At 42.2% G+C, this 27,870-nt stretch overlaps 1 protein-coding gene across 2 annotated transcripts in view; it reads left to right on the top strand.

Annotated features, from left to right (window-relative positions):
* Nucleotides 1-16,960: 16,960 nt before the first annotated feature.
* LOC104572130 (contactin-4) overlaps nt 16,961-27,870 on the top strand; it is a 119,205-nt gene continuing 108,295 nt past the window's right edge. For both annotated transcript variants that reach the window (XM_088532076.1, XM_088532074.1), the window contains exon 1: nt 16,961-17,071. In XM_088532076.1, coding sequence (XP_088388202.1) covers nt 17,017-17,071 — 55 coding nt within the window. In that variant the 5' untranslated portion in view covers nt 16,961-17,016. The remainder of the gene's footprint in view (nt 17,072-27,870) is intronic.

The following is a 27,870-nucleotide window of genomic DNA, read 5'->3' as shown; positions in this document are numbered from 1 at the left end:
GCCCAGCAAAGCAGGGGATTTAGAGCATCATCCTCAGGTGAGGTCGCTGTGTTTGATTTATCGAACTTAAAACACTCGCTCTTCATTTTTAGTCTTTTTTCCTCCAATAGTGTCCTAGCACACAGGAGCCGTCTGCTCCAGTTTTGCTGGTCATTCCATGCATACAGGATAATTTAACAATGCATCCTTTCTCTTGAGTAACTTGTTAGTTAATTTATTGCTAATATACTCTAATTTAAATGAGTTGTTGTGATATCATAGAACTTAAGGACTTATGAGCTTTCTTATTTTTTGAGACTCTGTTCATCCCAGGTGAATATACCCCAGTGGAATTGTGTTTACCACTTATCACCTGTGCTTAGAAACATGTACAAGTCACAGCACCATGGTGACTCCAACACAAAGAATAATAAAAAATGAATTAAATAATTACTAAGCAAACAAAGACTGAATTGAACTTGAAACCAATTAAACTCTTTATTTCCATTTTATTATGGAATAACTACTTAAGAATGTTTTCATTTGTGCCACTTTTTATTTGCTTATGGCCTCTGCTTATTAATATAGCTGGGATATACAAGAACTCCTTAATTAACCTGTTTTTATGCACAACTCAAAGCATCTGGGAAATATGTGTACTGAAATTTATGTAACAGTAGTAAAAAAGGACAGATTTGTAAGCACTGGTCAAGTAAAAAACGTTCCAGAATCGCACCTTCTGAGTTATTGGACCAGACCTTTGTATAAATGGGAATTACGTTAATTCATTGGATCTATGCCAATTCACATTAAGTTATGTTTGGTTTCTAAGTATTACACTTTAATGGAATAATATTATATTTGCTTTTTAGTGGAATAATATAATATTTGCTTTCTAGTAAGCAAGTGCAGAACTATGTAGCATCCGAGCCGGGCTCGGGCCTCGTGCCGGCGAAGGAGGGTTGTGAGTGTCGCAAGGAGGCTGCTCCGTGTGAGGAGCTCCGCGAGTGCCCGCGCCGCGGTCCCGATGGGGGCCCTGCAGGCTCCCTCCAGGGCCCATGTTTCAAATCCTGCTCTGGAGGGGTCCGTACACCCAGGTTTGCTCTCGCTACTTCTTTCTGTAACTATTTCTCTCATTCTGGGGCGTTTCTGCGCGCTCACAAGTATGTAAGCACAGTTACCATAGTTCCAGTGGATGCCTGGTGCCATTTCAATGCGGTTGCCATAATTCCTGGCTGTTTTCTGCCTGGGCATGGGCTCTTGGTGGCAGTTTACTCCCTTAGGTCTGGTACGTCTCTGGAACAGCCTTCCTTGTTCAAGCTGCAGCATCAGTTTGTGTCACCTAAAAGTTATGAGTGAGGTAAGAAGAGCAGTGTTACTAGAAGCAACTGGAAGCTTGAAGCTGGAAATTGGAACTGGATGTGAAATGGCTGGAACCTGTGCTAGGTGTTTGCTCTTATTCGTAGAAATCCTAGGTGCATAAACGACCCCAGCGTTGCAAACTCTGGGCAACTGTTGATAGCAGTTCTTCAGATTGATAACAGGATCCATCTGGGTATATGGGTTCTCTTGGCACTGCACGATGTTAGTATAAGTGTTGTTTTCTGCCTGTGTGCATTTTTATAGAGTCCTGTCTCTGGACTCTCTCCCCTGGTCCCAAACCTCAGGGATGCTTGGTGGTCCGGGCAGTGTTTGCATTTGGAGAGCCAGAGTAGTTGCATGGCTGGAATGAAGTCCTGCTGCACAGGAGCTGCACGCAGGAGAGCAAATACGTTTTTCTCAAATAGGCAATAAGTCTCAAAGCAGAGAAAACCACAGGCTATGAAGTGTGAAAGTGCCCGGCTAGTAAGAGCCGACTATGCTCTCATTAGATTTGGTTGAGGCGAATAGCATAGGAAGAGCAGCGATAACTGGTTACCTATAGAGTACAGATATTCCTAGGTACAAGGAGCCCACGGGGACAGGCTAAGGCAAATGTAACATTTAGCGAGCAGAGATGCAGTATGAGGTACATCTCTGAGCCTGTACAAATCCTGCCCTCCAAAGGTGCACTGGGATTTTGTTATGGAGCACTCTGCTTCCGAGGAAAACAGTGAGTCTGAGTAGAGCGTGCAGGATGAATATATTGCAGGTTTGTTGTTTTCAGCATTTTTTTACTAATTGAAAGGAGAACTTGCCCTCGTTTCAGAATAAAAGGCATCCCCAATGAGCACCGGTTGTAAAAGGGCTGATGTGAATATTATGATGATAATTTATTTTCTTAGGAATGTTGTAATTTCAGCATTTCTGTAATGATTATAAGCAGATGCAGCAAAGAATGTGGTACTGCTTGAGCATACATTACATTAGCAGAAAGCAGTATACTTAGTAATCTGCTAGGCTTTTGCAAATATATACATTTTCCTTTAAAAGCATAAATAAATAACCCCATGCTTAGGTCTAAATCTTGTCAAGCTTTTGCTTGGAGAGTTTTTTTATCTTCTTGCTGAAACTTGATCCTATTGCCAGCTTTACCTTGAGCAATTAAGCAAAATGTATATTATTTTTCTGCTATAAACAGTGTGAATTCTCTAAATAGTATTTTTATATCTGTTACTTAGCTGTCTTTAAATAGAGAGTCCAAGTTAATGATCGTGATGGTGGAATGAGCTATGGCTGGTTGCCTCCATTACTGGTAATGGTTTTATTACAAAAACATTGAATATTAGCAGACTTGTGCTGTTGTTTATGGAGTGTTCAGCTGTAGTAGTATTCAGTTTCATTCCTGCGCCCGCGCTAAGCAGTCCAGCTTTACAGAAAGCACCACTTGAGATACTGGTAAATGATCTCTGTCCTGTGCAAGGGGCACAAGCAAACTTTAAGCTGCTGAGAAGCAACACATATACCTTTATACCTTTTATAATATAAAGGAACAGATTTTCTGTATGTTTTAAATGCTTTCTTGCACATGATTTAAATCTCTCTACTGCTGAGAGTGATATCTATCAGTTCATCTTTTCTCTGCTTTAATTTAGTTCTGCTAATGTTGTTTCTGATTAAAGATATGTGGAATAACATATTGAGCCAAGAAATAGTTATTTTTTTTATGAATGCAATGAAAATCCTATTGCTTTTGGGTTTCAGAAGTATCAATATACTAGCTGAGCAGAGCAGACCTAATTAGGAGAAAGCACTGATGCAAGATCTGCCCTTCTTTCCACTCTGTTCTCGCTCTGCAGTGTGTGTCTGTGTTGAAGCAAGGTGCATTTCTAGCTCTCCAATCAGTGTTGCGCAGACTATAGAAAGGGCAGGGATTTTTGCTTTCTTTAAGCTGCTAATTCCTCCGCCGCATTGACTTCAGCAACCTCATGCATTTGGGTTTGAACCAATGAATCAGAAGGTTTTGAATGCTCAGCTCAATACTGCTTAGTTAATAGTTCCAATGGAGCACCAGACAGTTTTATTGTGCGGTGGGAGGCACGCTATAAATCATAGGTAAGACCTGCTGGTATTTATTGCCTAGAAAGCCTTTGGTAGGCTGCTGTTTCACTACAATTAAAAGGTACATATTCTCAAGGAACCTATAGACTAGTTTTGCTCATAAAGCAAAGGGCTGTGCTGAAATCAGCCAAGTTTTCAGCAAAGAAAGCCACTGATTTAATATTAAGAGGAAAGCATCAGAAGGACAGCAAAGAAATAAAGTAAATCTTATGGCAAGGTATAAAGTGCAGCGTTGTAGATTTTAAAGGAGGTGGCAGGATTTAGAGACGCTGACTATCCCAGGCAGTTGGCAGGCAGACTAAAGGAGGCAGATTTAAGGCTCGCCAGAAGGAAACCCTATATCAAGGGAGAGAAATTCAAGTGCCCTGCGAAGCAAATGTAAATAAGGCAACAGAAGTCGTCGAGAACTGTGGTCAAATGAAACGTGGGGAAACAGTTTCAAGCTGAGGAGGGAAGATGTGTCGTGTATGAAAGAATATCAAGGGTAAGACCACGGGGAGAGATTCAGCAGCAGCTGTTACGTGTGCTGGTAAGTAGTTGTATAAATGATGAAATGGGAATAGCTTATGGTGTGCAGGGATGTTTGGAAGGTAATTGCCTTTTGCTCCTTTTTGATGCCTAAACATGTTAATAAAATATCTGAGTAAGCTAAAGGAAAACGAAGAGCAAATAGCACTATTTCCTAGTAAGTGGCAACAGCATGCTAGGATTTGGCTTTTGAAGTACACTCTCTTTGCTCTTTTGTATGGAGGCATTTGCTTGATAAGACGACCGTAAGTTACAAGAAATTATATGGACAAAGTACATAAGACCGGTTCTCTGAAAAAGAGCTCTTTGAGACAGGTCTCAGAGCAGGGCTGTTGAAGGCAGTTTCTCTAATGTGGATTTTTTGATAGATGCTCCAAAAGCAAACCTGATGTGTTGAAGTCTTCTAGTTGTTTGTCTGAACTCCTGCTCTGTTTATTGCAAAGGGAAGATGTGATGCTCAGAGAGGCTGAAGCCCTCTGGGGAGACCAGCTCTGTTGTGGTCATTTACCTCCTTTGGGGATTTGCAGCTTGCAAGGTACCCAAGCAGCTCCACAACGCAGTGAAATGCACCAGCCTAGACTTTGTGAGAAGATTGCATCCAGAGTATTTGAAGTTGTTGACTTTTAAGTTGTTCATAGGAAAATCTTGATGTCCTGCTTGAAAATCCAAAGGCTGTGAAGTTTTCCCAATTCTTTGTTCAAGCAAAAATCATGAGCTGCCCTGGCAGTTAATGAAGAGCTGGTGGGTCATCCCACAACTGTCCAGGAACGGAGATGGCCCTGGGGACATGACTGCTGAGTTGTGCAAAACATGCAACATTGCCTTGCCCATGTGCTAGGGTATTGCACTGCTTGCCCGTTTGTGCAGGGCTTTTGTTTAGAGGGAACACAGTACAAAGTACACCTATGTTAGGCAATAGTATTACTTTTTATAAGTGATTGAAAAATATGCTGTGAATTGTGAAATTTAGGTGGTCCTCGTGTGCATTGTATGTGCAGCTTGTGTGTTTAAACATGCAAAGTTTAATTTATCTTCTCATCCTGGCAAGCGTATTTTTGGATTCACACACCCAAGTTTCTGCTCTCGCTTGAAAGATGGGAGAGACCTGGTTGAATTGTTGTGATACTGTCATGGCTTTACATGTGTTTGTTACAGTCCTCAAACTGTAAAGTTGAAACTTTGCACAAATCTTCCTTAAAGTTAAAGGATTAGTTTCTAGAAAGACAAGGATTTTTTTCAAAACCCAATTTGGAAAAACTTGCATAAAAGCAATCAGTGAAACTTGAAGGTTTAACATGCTAATGAGAAAAATGTTCCTACTGTTGAAGGAGACTAAGGCACAGCTCTAAGAGTTTGCAGCACCTGTGGGTTCACTTCATGGGCATTACTTTCATACACAGGTTTGGAAGAACTTGCCTATCTGGCTCCTGTCTCACTGATTTTATGAATTATTCCAGAAGTGTCTCTGTATATTTTGCAAGTGGGGCATGAGAGCCTAATCAGTTTAGATGTTTGGTGAATTTCCCGGGTATAAATTATGGATCTGTGCAGATCTGATGACGGTGGATATCCTCAGCTGCCTCTGTGTGCGTGTACTCTCCATCTGCTCCCAGGGGAGGGATGATGGAGGGTCATTAAACCATAATGGTATCCACTGGAGTGGAAGCATCTTGGACGACCGGGTAACCACATCCTAAATAGAAGAAACAGGAAATGATCTCCTCTTTTTAGCATTCTTGATAGCCTGGAAAGCTTAAACAAACCCCAGATTCAACAACAGCCAAGATGGTGGCGGGAGGAGAGACGCGATGGAACAGAGGAAGAGAAAATGCCTTTAAAAGGCCTACGGGTAAGGCGGTGCCCAACTGGTAGAGGAGAGGCTGAGCAGGAGCAGGCCAAGCCCCGCTGGGTCGAGGCAGTGGTGGATGGAGGAGGCCGAGGGCTGGGGGACGAACATCCTCCCCTTCCCTACCCACCAGAGACAGTACAAGGGACAGGACAGTGCAAAACATTAGAGCTGGGGAAAGGACCTTCTGCACTGACCGTGCTGACCTCCCTTCTCCTTCAGGCTGTTTTGCCATGAACTACAGTGATTTCCCTGCTGGCATCCCAGCCCTGTGGGAGGGCGTTTCCAGGCAAGTGTGAGCGTTCATGATCCAAACAAACAAGCAAGATGAAACAGAATGAAGCTGGGCAAACTCGCTCTGTGCTTCCCCAGATGGCTTCTGTCCCGACAGAGTTGGAGTCTCTGCTGGTGTCGACATACTCCGTTGGCATTAACAGAAATAGGTTTGTTTATACAAGTTGGGCATCTAGCCTGTATTACTTAAAAAGAAATTTGACTGTTTGTTTCTTAGTAGCTTAAAAACTCCTGATTATACTAAATGTCTTGTCCCTAGTATCAAATTGATATAGTTTTTTAAAGCTAAAGATCCATAAATGAGTGTTAACAAGGTTGTTGCATTTTCGAGAGACGCTAACAAATGGTACAGTCTTAAATAACAATTGATTTAGAATATCTTTTAACTTCACATCAATATTAGGGCTTAGTCTAGCTCTCCCACAAGATATCTACAGAATGATCTGGTGATCTTTGTGCTGTGTATTAACATATGGCCAATGTACCGCCTGTTATTCCCTTAAGTGCTGTTTCTTTTCATATATTGACTGGGAATTTCATCTGTTAGGTTACGCGTAAGCATAATTACATCTTCTTAGTCACAAAATTACGTATGTAACATTGTTATCAGAGCAGCCAGGACTTCAGAAAGTTACTGCATTAGCCTTGCCTCCAGCACTGCAAGCAGAGAAGTGTCTTTACACTCAAGTGTACCGAATTGGTTACAGCCAAGCATTGAAATATTCTGTAAATGGGCTGCTTTTCACCCACCCTCTGAAAGCTGAGCTCTTGAAAAATAATAATAATAAAAAAAAAATCAAATTCTTCAAATCTCTCTGAATTCAGTTTGGCCCTGCCCCTTACAACACTCTTAAGTTTTGTGCACTGCTGGGGATGGAGGACTCGGTCCTGCCACGGGATGCGTGAAGCATCAGGCTGAATTTCACCTCTTGGAGGCTTGCAAGTATTCCAGAAAGGGAAGATTTGGAGGAGAAGAACTGAGGAAAGCCAGAAAAGGAAGAACTACTTTCTACAGCAGTTTGTTTTTAAAACAGGAGATGGGCTGCAGTGAAAAGTGCTGGAAAAGCCAGTACCACAAATGGCATATAGATACGAAAGCTGCGTGAAAGACGTGTCAGGAAGCTGCTCGTGTCCTGTGATAAGAGCATCTTTGCCACCTAACTTAGACCGCTTTACCTGCAGTCTGCTCACTAATCCATCATTTCTGCTGCCTCCTATGTCCAAACCTGTAAACAGCCCAAAACATCATCTTTTTTAATATACCGGGGGGTGGGGGGAGGGAAGGAATCCTTTTTTCCCCAAATATACCTTTTTCTTAGAAATGAATCAACAGTATGAAAAGCAAATAGACAAAAGATATTTCATCAGGGAACACAGATACTCAGCCTTAAAGTAATGTCAGGTTTGGGAGCTGTGATTTCTCACATTCCATCACAGCTGAAGATGTAAAATTTGTGCATTAAGTTTTTTTTTGCCAACTTGTCGAGTTAGGCAAACCTGGCTTGAGGCTTGCCGTTTCCCAGAACTTCAAATGAAATGTGATGTGGATTTGTATCCAGTACAGCCTCCAGTGTCATGGAAGTAGTGTGTGTTTCAGTGTGTGTGTTTGTTGTTTTTCCCTCTCCAAAATTTTGCAGGGTTTAGCTTCGCACCTAAAACAGAGCTGGGTGTCTAGAGGTAACCAGTAGATTTCCATTTGTGCTTGCTTTGTTCACCCTTGGGTTGTGCTTAGGAGTGGATTGTGTGAAACCTCTCTCTGCGTGGGCTGATCCTGGAGGTTTTGTTAAAAATAATAATAAAATCCCACAAAACTTTCACCCATTTTGGATCACCTCTTCATTTTGTGTGCCGGTGCATGCAGTCTGTCACCAATAAACATTCCTGTGTCCCTGGAAAGGGAATTGGCAGAATTGACTTTCTGTCTATGAGGTTTGAGGGCACGTTTCTTAAGTGAGCTGTGGAAGATTAAGTGGGTCAATATTACTCAACATACTATAGCAGAATACTTTGAGGACGTGCTTTTCTTTGTGCTTGGCTTTTGTTGAGCCACCGGTTTGGTGCCAGCCAATTAGCTCTCCCCTGCGGTGACGCTCTGCATCTACAAAGGGGACAAGTGTTATTGTTGAAAGCCTATTTTGTTAATATTTCCTACCTTGTGGCAAAGATAATCAATATGATAATTTGAACTCCCAGCCAAGGGTGAAATTCCGATCATTTATTGTACCTGTATTCCTTGTGTTGGCTCATGGGCTAGAGAAAGGCCCGGGACACGTCTCCAGCTCATCCCTATTCCCTTGCAGCTGCTCTGTCTTTATGGCACTGAAAAATACCAGTAGAGCAGGTTGGTATGTAAGAGCGGGGTGCTTTGGCAAGCCCATGTGCATGAAGCAGCAAGTGTGGAGCAGCTGCAGTACAGGTTCCAGGCGAAAGGAAGTTTCCTGCTGCTAATTAGTGTAATAAATCTAAAAACTAGGTCAGGTTTTGTGGAAGCTACCTGAATTTTTAAAGGCATTTAAATTATCTTCTGTGTGACTTTTTGTTTGTTTGCTTTCTGAACTTTGTAGTTAGCTGAACAAACATTACCCGAATGAAAGATGAGAGCAGCTAAGGATCATGTGTCCTTCGTTATCAAAAGCAGTGGTTTCACATGTGAAAAGCAGGCGTAGCTCAGCAGGGTTAATTTGTCTTTGCATAGAGCTTAGTATTTTTACAAATCTGAAAGTCTGAGGCAACTTGGCTTGAGGAATGCTGCAAAATCGAGCAGACAGATACAGATACAGATAAACTAAGATAAACTAATGTCTTTGTAGAGGAAAATGAGGGTTTGTGCATATGCAGACTTGACATAGTCAAGTCCCATGATTAGCACTCAGCAGAGATGCCTGCTGTGTCTTCCTGTGGCTTTCCCTTCTCATGCATAGTGACTAGAAGAATGAAGAAATGTGATTTTTTCCTGCTGTGTTTACAACCATCAGTCTGACTTCTTTGTCTCCTGTCACATATTTTTGGGGTAGCCGCTTTCCCCGCACTCCTTCCTCCCTGCAGATGCCAGGAGATTTAACTGACAAAATCTGTGATACAATTATTTATCACGCTGCAGTATTTCTGCCATCAAATGTCTTTCTTGGTATTATTTCCACTGTGGACCCATCCGAAACCCATTGGTGCTAATAGGCTTCTGTTAGCATCAGAGATCTCTGAAGTCAGGCCATCAAATGGGCTAGTTCTGCTCACTGGCTACAGATACTTATGGTTGTCTTAACTGCCTTAGCAGGAGATAAAATAACATAGTAGTGCTGTAATTTAAATCGTAGAGTTTAAATTTTATTAGATGCCTATAAATTTAGCTGTTGAGAAGACCCCTTTAATTACTCCAGTGCAGTCACTAAGTTGTATTTGCATCCTGCAAGCAAATGTTCAAGTCCTCCTGTGTGTAAGCGTGTCCCTTTCCCCGTTCTCCGTGGGACAGTTCCCCTCGGCATCCCCATGGAAGCCCTGACCACGTTGGGCCCTGCTGACGGTCACTCTGACAGCGAAGGGTTCTTCAGCTCCCTGAGTTTTTGCAAGGAGACACAAAACTGTGTCAGAAGTCTTACTCCAAGCCTTCAGTGTCACAAAAGAAGTCATGCATTAAGACCCAAAAAACACCCTCCAGCTGTAAAATAATCCCACTTTTATGATGATATTTTAGAAAAAGTGACATAGAAGAGCGCTAGACAGGAGGCTGAGCTCCTGTCCCTCTTCTGCACGGGTTTAGGGAAATGATTAAGGGGGCAACCTCAACACACCCAGATTTCTGACCTCAAACCTACCAAGTGGAAGTGGATGCTATTTTTGCTCGGACATGTTTTCTGTCCCTTTCTCAGTCTCCTGACTCCATACTTGGTGTTTCCTATCCCTAAGCCTCCTATAAGGTAACATTTCTTTTTAATTTTTTAAGTTCAAGATGTGTTAAAACCTTTGAAAGAAGTTGTCCCAGATATTGCTGAGATAATTTGTCAGATATTGAATGTATTAAATTTGGGGTGGAAAATGTGTCTGTGCAAGCTGGGAAGGGAGAAGTATTGACTGAGACTGGAAATGAGTTGGCAAAGACGAGCCTCGAATGAAGGTTGAAACATTGACAATTAGCACGCTACAAGATATTAAAATAGATTTTTAATAGGCAGTAAAAAAAGATGTTTTGACAGAGTGCTGGGGCACTTGGTTTAGGTTTATTCACTATAGAGAGGTGGGCCTACCTTGAAGGAGGCAAGAAAGGAGCCGTTGCTGGCTCTACAGAGAATAGGCTGAATTTGGGAGCAAAATTGTGCTTGTACACATGTTTTTTCCATGCGGATTCAGTATGAGATGGGAGGATTTGGTGGGGTGCTCTGGGGTGGCTTGAGCATCTCCCCATGCTCTGGACAGAGCAGGCTGGAGCCTTGGGAGCTCGGGGCGGGTGGCAGATCCCAAGGGAAACAGGAGCGAGTTGCATTGCTGGCTGGATAACTCAGGGAGCCACCGTTTGCAGGAGTGGAAGGTACATAGAGCCCTAAGCTAGGGATAACAGGAACACATATTTTCGCTCATGCATTTTGAAGCTGCTATACATAAATCAATGCCGCAGTCAAGTTTGCAAACCTTATTTCCTTTCATCTGTTTCATATGACAAGAAAACCAAGGGATTAGTGTGATATCTCAATAAATCCTCGTGCTACCGTGCAGCCCTCCCTGAAATGCCGTGCAGCTCAGATCATTTGACACAGTTATCAACTGCAGAGAGGCTGCGTGTTTCATCTGGCCGAGGGGCTGCTTTCCCAATAGCCGATATTCCGACACAGGAAGCGGAGCGGTGCTCGCTGCTCAGCCGGTGGCGATGCCAGCCCCTGGCTATGCTGAGTGCAGAGTCCTCCTTGTTCTGCTCCGAGCAGCAGCTAATGCTTTAGTACCAGAATGGCTTTAAACAAATATGTTTCCTCTGTGAAAAGTGACAGAGGCAGAAAAAAGTGGTAATATCCCATAATGTGCATAGTGGATGTAGGCGAGCGGGAGTGTTTTCAGCCCGTAGACACACAGGCTTTACGGCGCTCGCCGGAGGAATGGCTCCTGTGCAGTAGGTGCGGGGCAATCTCTGTGTTTGCCTTCTGGAGTTTTTTTCTTTTATGTTTCATGATTAAGTCAGAGGGAGAGGATGGTGTTACGGTGCAGAGAGGCTTGCTGTGCCTGGGCACGCAGCAGGGTTGGGGCACCACAGCATCCTCCCCAAAAATAAGGTGTTTTTTTTTTTTTTTTTTTTTTTTTTTTTTTACTCACCAATGGAAAAACACAGCTTAAAATTGCACAATTCTGTACACGTTGCATTAATATTTGTGGTGACCGTGTCCTCTCCATGTGGGTGAAGGGTCCCCGGGGCAGAGGAGACCAGCCTGGACTTAACACTGTGGAATATATTTATTGTATCTACATAACTATTCTATACAGACTTTAGTATTTTTGCTTTAAAGTTTGGCAGCAGAAAATACTGAAAAGCTTTAAGTGGCAAAGAAGAACATCTTTTCATCTGAGTTCAAAGATAACCATTATTTCCTACGCATTTCAGCCTCCAAGACTCGGGTGCAGAGATTTTAGTTGGTCGATTCTGGCTTTTGCCATTAATTACCAAAAAATAGATTTTGCCCATTCTTGATTTATATCCTACTGCAGCATGAATAAAAGTACGTAGGTAATGCTAAACACTAGTGATTTACTAAACAGGCCTTTTAAAAATAGAGCTTCTGTGAAAGAATGAAAAAAAGAAAAATGTGAAAAATGAGATTCTCTTAAAATAAGGCTGGTGGATGTTTATAGAACTTTATTAGAGTTTTCTAAGCCCAGGGCTAATGTGTATTTTAAATATTTAATACAAAAACAATGTAAGTAACTAAAATCCGTGAGAAATGTTTTCTGCAGCTGAATTTGTCACAGCATAGGAATTGAGAGGGTTTTTGGAGTTCAGCTGCTTAGACAAGAAGCAGGGGGATGGGGAAAAGGTTTCAGCCGGCTCCAATTTTGGCTCCTAACCATGTGTAACATGAAACAAAACTACTGCCTCCGAATGGAAATGGGGATTCTCCCGGGCGTGTTGAACACTGCAAAAATTGAGGCCCAAATAGTTGTAATCCGAGGTCAGCAAAATCATTTCATGCTATGAAAAACCTGTTGTACTGATTTGCTCTGTACCATTTAGATGACTTATGTCGTAAATATTGCCAGAAGGATACAAAGTGCTCTAATATTAAATAAGGTAGAAACACAGAGGCCAGCGGGTGCCCTCATGTGAGTGCCGAGTCCTGGAGCGTTCCCGACCGGATTGTCACAGACTTGGGGATAGATGGAATACTGAGCACCTGCGGTACAAACCCACAGAAATCACAAAACTACAAAAACCGTTAATCTCTTTGTCACTATTTATTCAGCCCTAAATTTGAATCATGTTGATTTTTTTGGAAGGTTGCATTAGAGCTACAGTTTAGGTCTCAATATGCCAGCAAATGCTGAGAAACAAACCCACCGTCTATGCTTTTGCTCCCAGTTGCTCTAGGAAACCTATTTTTGTCAGTAAGAGAAAATACCTATGGCTCTCTGGATGCCATTAGTTGGAAAAATAAGAGAGGATGTATTTTAGTCCAAAAGGGTAGAACTTTAATGACATCACAGCGGGAATAAAGTGCCAGGCTCCTAACCTTACATCTAAAAAAGCCATTGGGCGAAAGCAGCAGTGTTTCTCTTAAACACTCAAACTCAGGGCAGCCTTTTAAAGTAAACTTTGGGAAAACAAAATAGTAAATAATAAAATAACAGGGTTATCAAAATGTGTTTTTGCTCCTTCCCTAACAGATTCTGGAGTTTTACAAAGCAGTGACAGCTATTTCTCTGCCCAAGCACCCCAATTATCGAGGTTTGAAGTCTTGTGTGGTAATGGGTGACCTGGGAGCTGTTGTTTTGAACTGGTGCACCTGGGGATGCAGGATCCTCAGAGGAATCACCCTGCAATCACCTTGCAGGGTGGTGTTTCTTTCCAAGCTGCCTTTTTCACCCCGTTCCCAGAGCTGCCCGTGTCGCATGGGGATAGCTGAGCTGGAGCTTGCCCGGGGATCCTGGGGGGCTCCTTCACTACCAGCAAAGTGCCCCTAGCATTAAAGCCTTTTTGAGCTATGACCATCAATGGCAAATCCCTGGCAAGGCTGGGAGAGCTGGGACTTGCTGGCTCCAAAGCAAGTTGTCCCTGCACCCGCGGGTTGGAGAAGCCGGGTCTGCTCCCTCTGTGCCAGAGGTTATTTCGTTTTCCTGGGATATACACAATAGCCATTTATTTTAAACCTGCAAAGTGCTATATTGCAGATCTTACTGTGTGTGAATTTGGGAATTGTTTTTAAAATACTGTTTTTTAAGGTAAATAGCTGCTAGTAAGAAAAGTGCATTTTCCAAAGAGAGGAAATACTAATTTATAGAGAGTGCTGGGCTGGGAAGCTTCAGCACTTGCAGGTTTTATTGTGATGATGTTAGCTCTGGTTTGAGCCCTTCTTGGGTGTGTGTTCCTCCTAACAGGAAAGTTGCTTTTCCTCCACGTTAAGAAAGTCTGGATGATATTGAATAGGTGTCACCTCGGGTGAGTTTTTTCAATGTATCCCTGGTGGTGGAAAGGCAAAATTAGGGGACAAAGCCTGTCCTTCAGTTAACACCAGAAGCCTTAATCTAGGCTTCCCCAGCAGCACATGGCTCTGCGAGGGGAATAGCAGCGTGGAGATGGGTGGTTGTCTCCATCGAGTTGTTTTTCTTAGTGATGAGGGTTTCCGGGGAATTAGTGCAATAGGGTGGCATGGTGCAAGGACATGTGACAGTTGTTATCTGAGCATCCTGGCATAAGTTAGAGCTTCTAGTTTAAGCTATTACATATAAAGATAGAACACAGATATATTGAGAAAGGAACTGAGTGAAGTGAGGTGGGCACTTCCACTTGTTAGAGGTGTTAAAATTCCCTGGATAAAGTGTGATCAAATCTCTATCCAATGAGCATGAACAAATGTCCAAAGGAAGCAAAATGTAAAAATTGACATTACCTTTTCAGTCTTATTTTTAGATGATTCACTCTTTGACATGTTCTGTTGCTGTTATAAGCCCCTCTCAGAAACGCATTGCATCTGTGTCATTTGCTTCATAGGGCACAATATGCCCATCTATATTTCATAATATGAGAGTTATGCATTATATAAATGCAACTCAGGAGGGGATCATTTCAGCAAAGAAATGTGATCTTTGTCAGGATCTGAAGGACGTGCTGGGAGTGAGGAGAGCTCAGGGGTGGGAGCCCTGGGCGCCCTTCACTCCCCCTGCCATCGTCCTTCAGTTCCCTCTTGTTCATCATGCAAAAGAGCCACTCTGGAGGGGCAGTGTTTCTGTCGGGACTGGAAAACAGATGTTTAGCAGAATGTGACACCCTGGCGCTGAAGCTGCTAGGCCCTCGGGTCTCCTCCGTACAGTACCCAAGCACTGCTCCCCTGGCACTGGTAGCAGTGTTTCCTTTGGCTGTGGACAGGAGAGGTCAGAAACCAGAAGCTTGATAGATTTCACTATTTTAGCTCTTTCCACCTTTAGCTCTCCTTGCGTTTGGACCCTTAGAAGATGCCTGTTGCTGTCGGCATGTGCAGCATGCTTCATTAGCGGTGATTTATTGGGGAGCACGGCAGGCCTGGCACCGCGCAGCGCTCTGGTGGGCACGAGCAGGACGTGAGGTGGGTGCCAAGGCACCGGCCTCGCTGCTGCCATCGGCACCGGGGCCTTGGACATCCCTGCGAGTTTTCCCACAGAATACCTGCAGAATGGAGAGCTCGGATAGTGGAAACAGTGGCTATGGCAGGAGGAGGAAAAAAGAATTTCATCTATGGCAGTTGTGTCCGTGTTTTGAATGCATCCATATAGTGTGAGCTCTGTGTTTTATTTCTGTGGTGCTTGTTTTTTCCAGAAGTGTTAAGCTTTAAAAATCGAATGGAATTACTGACAAAACACCATGCCTGCTAGCTTAGAAAATCCCACCGCAAATATTCCGGCAATGCTTTGCTGCCTCTTTTTCTTTTTTTCTTTCTTCTTTTTTTTTTTCTCCCCCCTCTCAATTACAGTCAAAGCTCCTCAAGTCAAGTTTCTTTGTCAAAATCCAATTACAAACAAAGGTGCCTTTCAGGTGCATTTGCTGCGACCACGCTGCCAAAAGGGAAGTTAAACGGACCTGCGCACACGGTGCCGGGAGGTTTCCCAATGGGATGCTCTTCCAGTCTAACGCGCTGCGCTCGCATTTTCATGTTTAAAAAATATATAGTGCTGAAGCTACATAGATAAGCCCTTCTGGAAATAAAATAATACGTTTTACAAGTTTTCAGGCATCTTATATTCTTCAGAAGCAGCACTCCCCCTGGGATTTTATAGTCAGAAAACATTTAGAAATGGGCAGGAGCTTTTCAATTATGTATCTTTTGCTCCAGCACAAATGTTGCCTCTTCTGAAGTTGTTGCCGTAAAAAGGCAGCGTGTTTCCACAGTCTGTACATGGCTGCGAACAAGCAGCTGGAGCAGCAGCTATGTTTCTAAGGGAGCATTTTCAAGATCTAATGTGAAATAGGGAACACTGCTGAGAAATGAGAAAGCTGAACATGAGATGGAACTGCCATTTCCATGGCATTTCATGAAGCCTTTTGCTCCTCATCCTCCTGTCAGCCGGGTCGTCAAAGCCTGTGCAGTAAATAGAGGTGTTGCACATGATTTGGGCAGATTCCGGTTTCCCTGGACCTACATTTTTAACTTTCGTACCATTGGAAGTGTTTACAAGCACGGAAGGCAGTAGCTGCTTTACTGGGTAGATCAATAGAGAGGCCTATGATGATATTTTCTACAAAAATTAATAATTAATACTTTAATAATTCACATAAGATGTTATTAGTTTTCATTGATCAACCCTTCCTGCTTATCCCTAGCTAGCCTAATCAGTGTGTGAGCAGGGATGAGTATATTCAGTTAATCTCTACCCCCATAAAGACTGCATCTTCAGATCAGAAGATACAGATTTTTAGCCCTCCTAGTGTATTGGGCTTAACTTTATTAGAAGGATCTTACCAATTTTAATTCACAAAAGCAAGCATAGACCTCTGATGCTACCCCTTCACATGCTATTAGTCATGCGGTTTATCTTGTAAGCTTGAAAACCCCTTAACTTCCAGCCCTAAGTGATATGAATAAATTATAAGAATGTGTGTCTGACTTGATTTATTTATTTTTTAATATTTAAATGCCTGCTCTGGAAAAGGTTCCTTTCGTAAGCGGTGCCGTTTCTCTCTTTTTCTAATGCAGCGGGGGGATATAGTGCAGGGATAAGCAGAGCCTTATGTCTTGCTGCTTTTGCTTGGCCTGTAAATTTCCTGTTGCTGTAACTTTGTTCTTACCTGCAATTTGCGGAGTTACCTAGTTATACTCTGGGTTACTGCAATGTCTGAACCTACTGCTGGGAGAACTGAGCGATGTCTAACCAGCCTGGTGGAAGATCCAGCTGCGGTGGAGCCTCTCCTGCTTGCCATACTCAGGTCATTGCTTCTGCAAAGTTGGTTCCCTCTGCAACTTTCCTGACATCTCCACTAATAATCTGCTTGTTTACTCCTCTCCAAATGATTCTAATTTTAATGCTTCAAAAACTTTTAGTTTATCTTCAGATGCGAGTGTGCTGGAGAGAAAGATTGTGAACGAACAGGAGAAGTTGCAATCCCAAGTGTAATAATAATTTCTCTTTTGTCTTTTACAGATTAGAGGTTGCATAAAAATTTGGAAGGAGCCCTATTCTGCCCTCCAGTTACTAGCCTCGAGCCTGCCTTGACCTGGATCCTGAAGATGAGGGTGCTATGGGAGCTGCTGGTGCTGCAGTCGCTCATGGTGTGCCTGGCAGGTAAAGTGTCCTTTGAAAACTGATGCAGAAGTGCTACCGCGTTGAACACAATTGCAAGAGTGCACCGTACTTCATATGCTAGCGATAAAGTGGCAAAATAAGTCTCTGCTCCATAAATGGCCTTAGCAAAGGTTGCTGAATAGATCAAACTGAAGTTCTTAATGAGCTCCTTTAATATGGATTAGTGTCTGCACAGCAAACGCTTGATGTTTCGAAGATCTGCGTTAACGCATTTTTAATTCAAAGTTGCTGTTGATGAAAGTTGTTTTCCCGTGTTTGGTGCTAAGTATTTCAATGCTCAATTAAGCCTACATAGAATATAGCTTCAAATTCGATTAAAAGGATATTGTGAGGAGCGGCACATCTAGGACCTTGCTTCATTTAACAAATAATTAGAGTAACATATTTCAGCATTATAACCATCTTCGGTAAATGTCCTTATTTAACTATAGAATTACCAAAAAGGTGATAGAGCCAAACTCCTCTCAGCAATGGGACTGAGGCAACAGGCACCAAGTGAAACACCAGCAGTTCTGGTTGAACTTCCAGAGCAAATATTTTTTTACTGTGAGGATGATCAAACCCCCAAAGCTGAACAGGGGCTTGGACTAGACGGTCTCCAGAGGTCACCTCAGCCATGCAGAGATTCTGGGCAAAATAAGATTTTTTTACCCTTTCCTGAAACAGTTCCTAGGCCCCAGTGGACCTGGATGCCAATTTCTCCTGCTCTGGGCACACTAATTTTCTCCTTGAAAGGCATTTTTATTCCTTCACGTGTAATTTGTTCTGAATAGGGACTGTTAGTTTTCTAATGCATGTTTATGTCATCACAGTGTTCCTCTCTATTACTCTAGTTTATTTGCTGGTTGACTCTCAGAATTTTTGCTACTGTTTTCTTTAATAACTTGTCCTTTCCTGCCTTTTATGCATGTTTATTGCCAGGGTACTTTTTCAGCATTTTGGGTAATAGTGAACCACAGAGAATAGTGTTGACTTTCTTCTGCTTAGCTAGACACAAAGCCTCTTTATTCTGGTGCTTACTGGTACTTATTCTTAAATTTTGGTTCCCAGCCATTTTAAATGTGCTTTGACAGGTTCTAAGCTGGCAGAGAATTGCTTGCAAGCAGGTCTGCAATGCCATGTCATGTGCATTGCAGCAGTCCTATCCCTATAAAAATGATGCTTTCTGCAGGCTCGATGGTTGATATATATCAATTTAGGTATTCCTGGTATATTTTCAAGAGCCTTTAGTTCGGATTTCAGATTTGGGAAGCAGTACTGCAAATGATTCCCATAGTATTTTGGTGTCAAATAACTCTGATTTGCTAGGGCTGTCAAATTATTTCAGCAGCAGTGGGGATGATGGTTTAAAAAAAAAAAAAAAAAAAAGGGGAGAGTAAGACAAGAGGCAGAATAGTCTATGAAAACTAACATGCAGCAGCTGGGGTAGCGGCTCTGCTGGTGAGGGCTCTCCTGGCAGCCCGGCGCAGCCTGCGAGCTGCGGAGCCTCCGCGGGGACCGCAGGGACGGCTCAGGGAAATTGCAGCGATCTGCAAAAGTTAGGAGCATCTGCATTGACTCCACAGGTGTTCCTATAAATTATTTAATTTTCATTAAGGCAAAAAGAAAAGCCTTATTTCACCTTTTATCTGTTGAAGAATATACATTTCTAATCTAGAACTATGCACTTGAGAACAGAAGTCAGGAAAAAGAAGAGAAACTTCTCTGAGGATCATATGTTTTGGGTACTTTTTTTAAAAACATGAAAATATGCTTAGAAATATCTGTTCAGGCATTCTTTCTCCTTCTGTTGTGTGGTGATACAGCATAACCAAATACCTCAGTAGTTATTCAGACCACAATATTTAAAGCATGCCCATATATTTATATATTTCCTGAAGGGAAAGGTGTGTGTGTGTGTGTGTGTATATATATATATATATATATGTATATATTTTCAAGTGTTTCCTATTGCTACACAAAAAATCACTATAATTGAGATTCGTATGGTTTCTCTGACCTGGTTTTCCCTTTGGTAAGTAGGTGTGCACATTAGAAAACCTGCTGCAAGGTTAACTAAAAGCAATAATTTCACTTAGGTGACTGTATACATACATCAGAATTTAAAAATATATTGCACTATTTAGAAAAGATATGGATCTGATAGAATATTTTTTGTCTTTCAGTTAGTTCAAAATAACATAAGGCTTAAATTAGTGTCTATTTTTATTTGTTATGTCCTATATAAGAGCTAAGCATACAGTAACAAGTAGTCACTAATGCCAGTCTCTGACAACTAAAGCAGGAGTGTTGTCAGAAAACATAAAAGTTTGTTCACTAGTGCCTAGTGAATTTCAATAAAACGTGGATAGTCATCTCTTAAAAATTTAAATACAGAAATGATGTAAAAGATGATTCAAAGATGAATATTCAGAAGCCTATTTGAATTCATGCTTTTGTCCAAGTAGATGTAGGTTAAATATAAAAGGGAAATAGTGCTAATTCCATGTCTGAATATAAATAATTAAACCAAGAAGTACTGTTGTACATGTTAAATTATGGTCTTCTTCAAATGATGCAGCAATTCAATTTGTTCAGCATTTTTGCTAGTCCTGTATAGTGCTATGTGTGGTGCTTTGTTGGTAGTGGGTAGCTAGAAAACGATTAATCTGTTGCAGTGCTATAATTAATTTATTTATGTTTTGGTCAATTCTGCAGCACTTTGCATTTCTATACCTGACTGCCTAATTAATGTTTGCCTAGCACTTTGAACGGATAAACACTGAATGACTCCTATTAACACCATCACTTCTCAAACAGACACAGTGCTGGGTTTTGGCACACCCTGGAGTTCACAGGAGATGCCACTGCAGCTCAGGACAGCTTTTTCACTAATACTTCGGGTTGTTTCTTTTCTTTTTTTTTTTTTTTTCTTTTTTTTTTTCCCCTGAGTTATTTGGTGATTTTTGTTCTCTTCAGCTCCAGTATTTTCAGAATTTTAGGAATAAGTTGTACACTGATGCATGCAGTTTTACAGAGCTCAGTGACATAGCACCAACTTCAGCAAATCTGTGAATATCATTTTTCCACTAAAAATTCATCCTTGTCAGCATTCGGCCTGAAACCAGGCTGTGAGAGAGTCGAACTCCTAGAGATCGTTGCCCCAAGTTCCCCACTCTTCCAGAAAGGTGCGAGAACCTGTATTCCAAACACTGTTACTGCCTGTTGAGTAGGGTTAAATTGATGTTTTTCGCCATGTCAAGGGACAATTTTGTCATAGCTGAGAATGCTTGTGGTGTTAATGGGACGTGCTGCTATAAAAGTAATTGCTTTTGTGGCAAGAACAGCTGTAAGTGATCAAGGAAAGAAAGTCAACGTTAGGATTTGCCATTGATAATATTTAGTGGTTTGAGATCACAAAGCTCCCAGTGGCTGCAGCAGCAGAAGTCAGTGCCCCAACAGTTAGAGAAGAGCATACAGGCCTTCTGTCCCCCTCCCCCCCACAATTTCATTTTTGGGGGTAAATGTGGGTCGTAATATAAGAAGTTTAATTATGCCTATTAAAATTACATGATACAAATCTTCAGTTCCTCCACATTTACTTTCAGATGAGAATTTTCCTGTAAAACTTACGTTCCAAATTTTATTTCTCTATAACGTAGCATTTCATTTCTCTATGAGGTACCAGTGGAGAGAATATGCCCTTCTTTGTGACCTCCATGTGTAAAACGACTTGTGTTCATCTTATTTCTGAGAACAGGTAGAAGAAAGTCTCTCTGATCTCTATTAATAAGGAAAGAGATGGGAAGGTATCAAAATGTTTTGGCACTGCAGAAAGTAATTGCCCCAGATCTATAAAATCCTTGCTGGGCCTCCTGGATCTTCAGAACTGGCTAACAAATCCCTAGCGAGAAGTCTTGTTATTCATCTGCTTTGTGTGCTCTTTGTTGCTGATTAGAATTCAGATGCCTTGACCTCATGCCACAACCAGAAAGATTCCTGTAAATAAGAGAAAAGCTATGTAAACCATTAAGCTTCATACAGTTAATTTCTATTTCAATTTGGGATAAAGACTCAAAGGTGTGGGGCTGTTGTCATCTCCATCTGGGTCACTTGTGTCATCTGCTGTACTGGGCCCTTCCAGCTGGTATGGGCATTAGCTGGTGTGGATATTAGCTGGTACAGTGAAAGCCCTCGTGGAAGTTTTCCTTGGCCATTTCATCTCCTCTTGTAATGCAGCTTGCTGTGCAACCTGGGCAAGTTTAGACCGTCCCTGAAGATGGAAGGTGCGTCCTTAGTATAAATGATTATATCAGCCGAATTGCAGGCACCGCGATAGGTAATAACGCTAATTACCATTTTACTGTGCATTACAGCACAGAAGCGTGATGTAAGTGTGAAACATCTCCTGCTCCAGGCCTGGTCCCAGGACCATCACCACGTGCGTGGGCCACGCGTCTCCGTAAAGCTCCACGGGTGGCTCCGTTGAGCGGTGCCGGTCTCTAGGAGAGCAGCGGGGCCGTCTCCACGTGCCAGGCTGTTTTCGGCACCTGCTGCTCTCCGGCACGATGCCAGCACCGCTGCAGCTGGGGGCTGACTCCCCCAGGAAACCTGCACCAAATAAGGTGAACGTGAGAACTGGCCTTTTGGAATCCTTTGGGCAATTCTGGACATCCACGCTGGGGGGTTCCAGCTGGAATGAGGAGAGAACGAACTTCTTGTATCACAGGGAAAACTGGAGATGGGCTTGGTTCGAACTAGGAAAACAGAGAGCAGAAATATAGCAGAAAATAGGCTTCAGAGAGAAAGAATTATTTGAGCTAAGAGTTTGGTGCTAAGAGTAATTAAATCTGAAGTGAGAAACAATCTATTGAAGTCGTAAGCAGATTTTTAGCCATCAAAATGGGGTCCTGCAGCATCACTCGGATGTATTCAATTCTAAAGTGCAGATGAGAAAACGTTTGTGATTATGTGTAATTTATGCTTATTTAGGGATTATGCAACAAATTTTGCTGCTACTCCAGAGAACTAACTCAAGAAGTCCATACTTGTTTTACGTTCCTGATCTGTCAGCAGTGAAGCCCAAGATAGATGCAACCTGTCGGTGATTTAGGCCATAATTTACAGAATTACAGTTAGAGGCAATATCAGAGTAATTTTCTTCTCCTCTTCATGTGAAAGATTGGGTATGTTATGTTTAGCTCCTGAGTCCACCTGGGCAAGTTTAATTACATCTTTCTCTGAGTAATATTACTGAGGTAAGATGGTGTACTTTAAATAAAACAGATAAAGAATATAGAGACATTTTTATAAGCAGATGTTCCAACTATCTGGCTGTGTATTGATCCCCCGTGCATTTTATGTGATGCCTCTTTTCAATTTAGCTTCTTTGCATTTAAATTTGCATGTAGGTATTGAAATTAAATCTCATTTAGGGAATTACAAAAATATCTACTCTTCCAAGCATCTCAAATTAGGGAGAATGTACATCCAAAATACTTCTTTATTGGCAATAAGAACAATTTTTTATGGCAAAAGTTGAGGTCATGAGTGTTGCCTTGTAGGAAAAATATTGCATGTTTCTTAGAAAACGTCAGGCTGTGAACTGCCAGGCTGGAATATCATGGAAGTGATAACAACTGTGCTAGTGCGCTGCATAGAGGGGAATTCAGTTTGCTTTCGCATCAGTGTGCGGCAGGCGAGGTGCCCTTCCCAAGGAGCGCGGCTCGTTCCTTGGAACAGAATTTAGTGCTGGTTTATTGGAGCATTTGCCGAGCGCTGTCACTCTTGTGGCTGCTAGAACGGGCTCCCTGTGGCAAGTGCTAAAAAAGTTTCCTTACAAATTATGATGAAAAAGGCCAAACTTCTAAATTATCACTTGGGAGCTTCAATTTGTTTTTCCTTCTGCATTTGAAATTTGTATTTAGCAATAAAATATACAGATGTAGCTTCATAAATCAAACCAGGATGCAATTGTTAAATAGTCTATATCATATTAATTAGACTGTGAAGCAAGGCAAGCATTACAGCCATTTGTAATCGAGTGCTGCAGAAGTTGCTAATCAATGAGACAGGCAACTAATTAGCCAGGCAGCAGTCAGCATCTTCAGCTGAAGTTGGTGACTTTCAACTTAATTAAACTTTCCAGGTGCCAGTGAAAGTATGAAAAATATATCTGTCTTAATATGTTGATGTGTCTTAATTCCATTCTTCTGAGTTTAAAGGTACAAAGATTACATGTTTTTTTAAGGGAAAATGCCATTAATAAAACATCCCAGGTCCATATTGCATACTTGGTTTAACAATGTATAGTAGCCGTTAGAAGGCTTTGTTTGAACTCTTAAGTCTGCTGTATTGGGTACAGCATAAATTTAGACAGATTTCTCTTTATCATGTGCACCTTATCTGCTGTATAATTCCTTATAAGCATTTCAGTGACACAAAGTAGATCACTAACAAACTTTAGGATATTTTTATCGCCATTTTTGCTTGTGAAAAGCCGATAATATAGAGGGTGCTCTGTGAAACTTAGAAGAACAGGTAATTCCTGCCCCCACAACCTTGCTCTCTGGGTACACAGCCAACATGAAACACTCCCTGCGATCCGGATCAAGCCTCATTCCTACAGCATCGCTGGAAAGTGTCGCCTATGTGAAGAGGTATTTTCTGTAGGTTCATACTGTGGGCTTCACCAGAAGCCATTTGAAGCAGGACTTGAAAGCAGGCGGGCAGACGGGGGGCTCGGAGCTCTGCCGACGGGGAGGATGCTGGAGATGGAGCGAGATGAAATGGAGCAGGGGAGGTGGATGCGCTGCCGGAATGGGGATGAGGCCGCGCTGCTTCAGCCGCTCAGAAATTGCTTCTGAGCTCCTTGTGCCAAATAGTCTACTTACGAAGATGGTCTGCTCTTTTTAAGGTGCCTTGTAGGGGAATTAGGAACTATAATGTGATTCTGAGCATCACTGCTGAAGTCTGGGCTATGGCAATAACTAAAATTCCTCGTGAGTTTGGCATGGCTTTTGGGCTCTGCTTGAATGTGCAATGCAAACGTGATGCCCAGAGCACGGCAGCGAAAAGGTACTCGTGTACTTAGGACAAGATACAAAAGTTGCTCCCCAATAAGGGGGAGGTAGAGACATGGTGTCAGTTAGAAGAGAGAGAGTGAACCACTTTGCTATGTAAATTACGTGAATGCTGGATGTGAGCCAGGCAGGCATTTGGTTAGAATGGGGTTTGATAATTGAAACTAATTTAACATCGACCCTATTAAGTTGTGTTTTATTGCTCATTTAATACGTCTGTCTTGCAAGCTTCTCGGAAGTGGCTTTGTAGTGTGAGTTGTTACAAATAATTTGTCAGAGCTCCGGACACACAGGTAAATGCAAAGCATCTGTACCAATGTATGTAATGGAGTTGGTGCACACGTTTGGACCAGAAGAAGCCAATGTGCACAGTGGTAGCTGCTGGATTGTTATCTAGACTGTGTTTAAAGCAACAAGGTGGTTTGTTCCGACTCTTTTTATTGTAAACGCATGCAATGGATATTAAGAACAGGATCTCTCTGTGAGACATGGTGTACTATTCACTCATAGCTAAAGAACCAAATCTGACAGGTATTAGTCACATTAATTAAGACACTGCAGGGTTCTGGGATGAGGGTCCCTTGGATGCTACATTGAGGAAGGATTAGAGCTCATTTGTGTGACAAAACCACCTTGTCAGTGGGAGCTGACACCAGGAATTGTCCTTCTGCATCATCCCCACCCTGAATTTGTGGGTCAAGATGTGGTAATGCTTCTCATCCCCAAATAGTGCATGCATTTCTGGAAAAGAAATGACATTGAAAATCAATGAGATCCTGCTTTATAAACAAACAAAACCTGTCTTCCTCTGCAAGTGTCCTCGGGAATTAGGTCGAGCACAACGAGAGAGCAGGTCAGTGTTGCTGGAAGTTTGGGGCCATTCTGAGCAAGTTCAGTGCAACTTGGGGCTGCAGTGGTGCTTTGCCCCTATCAGCCCATAGCTGCCAACATCTGCACGCGTCAGCCACACCGCTGGGGCAAGAAATCCAGATGTGGCAGCTGTGCTCGGACCCTTTGAGAATGGGGGAAAAACAGGATAAAAACACCACAGGAGACAAGAATACAGCCTGTGAATTTGGGGAAAAGAAATCTTATCTTTCGCCTACAACACTGGTGGTTGCTCCTAGCAAAAGGATATTCTAATGGGGTCATTGCAAGCAGTGAAGCGTGTTTCCTGTTACTTTTTTGTGTGTTTCCGAATCAAACTTTTGAAATTTTTATTAGAAGTTGTGATTTCGGTTCATTCTCACAACTGGCTCGAGTCGTGTTCCTGTTTAGCCACTGGCTGTTGTTAAAACATGCACGCTGTGTATAAACGTGCTGGTGGCTTTGTGGTTTTTTCACGGCGGTGCAAGCTGAGTGTGTTTGCCCGTGTTTTGGAGGCGCGAAGGGCTGCTAACCTGCTAGGTCTGACACGTGTGAGTCAGCAGCAGCCTCCGCGGCTCTCTGAGCTGCTGCAACTACAGTGATGACAGAGGCTTTTAGCCTTTTTTTTTTTTTTTTCTCTCTCCTTTTTCAGCTTAACTTTTCTTCATTGTAACATCCAATTACTGGTTAAATGTAACGATCCCTTATTCTAACTGTAGAAATCCGGTGGCGTTTTCCTGCTTCCTTGTAGAAATAGACAGGAGAAGATAAGTGAAAATATAGCAGTTAAAAACCATGGTAACCACTGCAATGTTATGTAGTTTGGTAGATATCCTATCTTTAAAAAAAAAAAAGAAGAAGAAGAATTTTTAATATCCATCAGCTGATAAAATGTGACTGGCAAATCAGTGAAATTTCCAGAGTTAATATCGTCCTATACTTAATAATTTGCAGGATGTTTTCGTAGGCTTGTCTTAGTTATCCTTGATGCCATGGAGAAACAGGGACCTGCTGCTGTTCTGCAGCTCATCCCTGCTCTCCCTTACAAGTGCTGTTGGTGAGAGTGAGCAGGCGAGGAGAGTTTGCAAACTATTTAAATTGTTCTAAAGACTTGGGAAGATCTCATGTAAATTCATTAGTAACTGTGCAGCTGCCCACATAGCCTTTAAACTAATAAAAAATGTATTAGTTTCACTATACAAATGTACTTGTATCCAGTCCATACATAAATGAGAAATGTGTTAGCTAAACCATGCGAAGGTATTACCGGAGTCTGTGTAGCACTTAACTGGAGCCACCCTTCATTATTAATACAACCTAAAATATACAATAAATGCTGCAGATACACTGCTTGCAGAGATTTTTAAGTGACAAAAGAACTCAGTGCACACCACATTTGTGCTTTTAGTTTTAATACTCATCTCAAGTCATAAAATAGTGATCCCTGAGGCCAGCAGCATTACAGATAACGCCTCAGGGATGTTCTCACGGGTAAGAGCCAGGTTTGTTTGCTGGGGACTGTGCTCTTGGGGCTAAAGAAGCATTTTTGTGTTTATTTTGCTCTGTCTTATGGTCACAGCAATGTTTATGTACAAATATTTGCTTGTTTGGACTTGTGTTCATTACCCATCCAAAAACAACAAAGAGTAAAATCCAATGAGAAAATAGTAGCAAGGGCAAATGACAAAATTCCCTAAGGGAAGATGCCAAAGGATGCGAGGTCCTTCTTTAAACTGTTAGATCGAGATTTATGAGGATACAGCTGCAAGATAACACAGAAAAAGGAGGTTCCACTGAATAAGAAAACAGCAATATTTGTGTTTCTCACACTACACTGATGCTGTGAGCAAGAAGCATTAGAAGAGGCTACAGGTTGCAGCCATGGGCTGGGTTGGAGTGAGATGTAGTAAGTCCAAGATCAAACTAAGTAAAATAGTTGGAAAACTAAGAACACAAGCACTTATTCTGCAAGTTTACACAAGGCTTCCTGCTTCCAAGCCAGGTTCAAATGCTTTTCTTTTTAAAAAATAAAATAAAAAAATCACTGTATTTCCATACCCACCTGGGGGCAGCCAAAGAGAAACCCTGTGCAACAGCAGCTATTTGGTGAATCTCAGCATTTCCATGAAAAATGAGACAGATTTTTTTCTGCAGTAGAAAAATTGCAGAGAGAAGGTATTGCAAAAGTGGTGATTTTTTTTAAATTATCTTTTGGAGCACCATGAAATCCTTTAAAATGCAGTGGGGTGCATTTTAAGACTACAAGTCTTAAGAAAGAAAGACTACAGGGATCTTCAGAGCGCTCACTCCAGCGATGTGAGCAATAAAAAGGTGCATGTCAGTAAACCAGTATCCTTTTGTGGTGTTGTGGGAAGCGCCAAGCACACGTGTGAGGAGGAGCATAGCCAGAACCTGCCGATAAGACACTTCAGAATTAAGCACCTATGGTTGAGCTCTTGCATTTGGAGCAGGAGCGTCGGGGTGCGTGCATGTGGGCTGGTGAATTAGAAAGCTGTCTGATTTCCCTAAAGAAGCCATGATAGAGTGACACAGCTGCAGCGCTCGGCGCTCTGCGTCCTCCGCGAGAGGCTCGGCCGTGCGCGGAGCGCATCGGAGCATCGGATCTCTCCCGGAGAAACGCTGCCGTGGGCATGTGTGGCCGTTCTTTGCTCGCCAGCACGACCCTGATGTGCAAGGGGCTTTTTTCCAGAGAACTCCTGCTTCCTTTGTCTGTTTATCACCATAACTTTGTTTGTTTGTTTTTTACAATATTTAAAGAACGTATCCCATTCTGAGTACAGATTTTATATGGTTCAAAGTCTTCGTAATAGTAACATTCTTGGTAAGTGT

The sequence above is a fragment of the Tinamus guttatus genome, unplaced genomic scaffold (genome assembly GCF_059628265.1).
Source record: "Tinamus guttatus ecotype Peru unplaced genomic scaffold, ASM5962826v1 Tinamus_guttatus_pri_ptg000451l, whole genome shotgun sequence".
NCBI classification, from domain to species: Eukaryota; Metazoa; Chordata; class Aves; order Tinamiformes; family Tinamidae; genus Tinamus; species Tinamus guttatus.
This window is presented reverse-complemented; position numbering and strand designations above follow the sequence as displayed.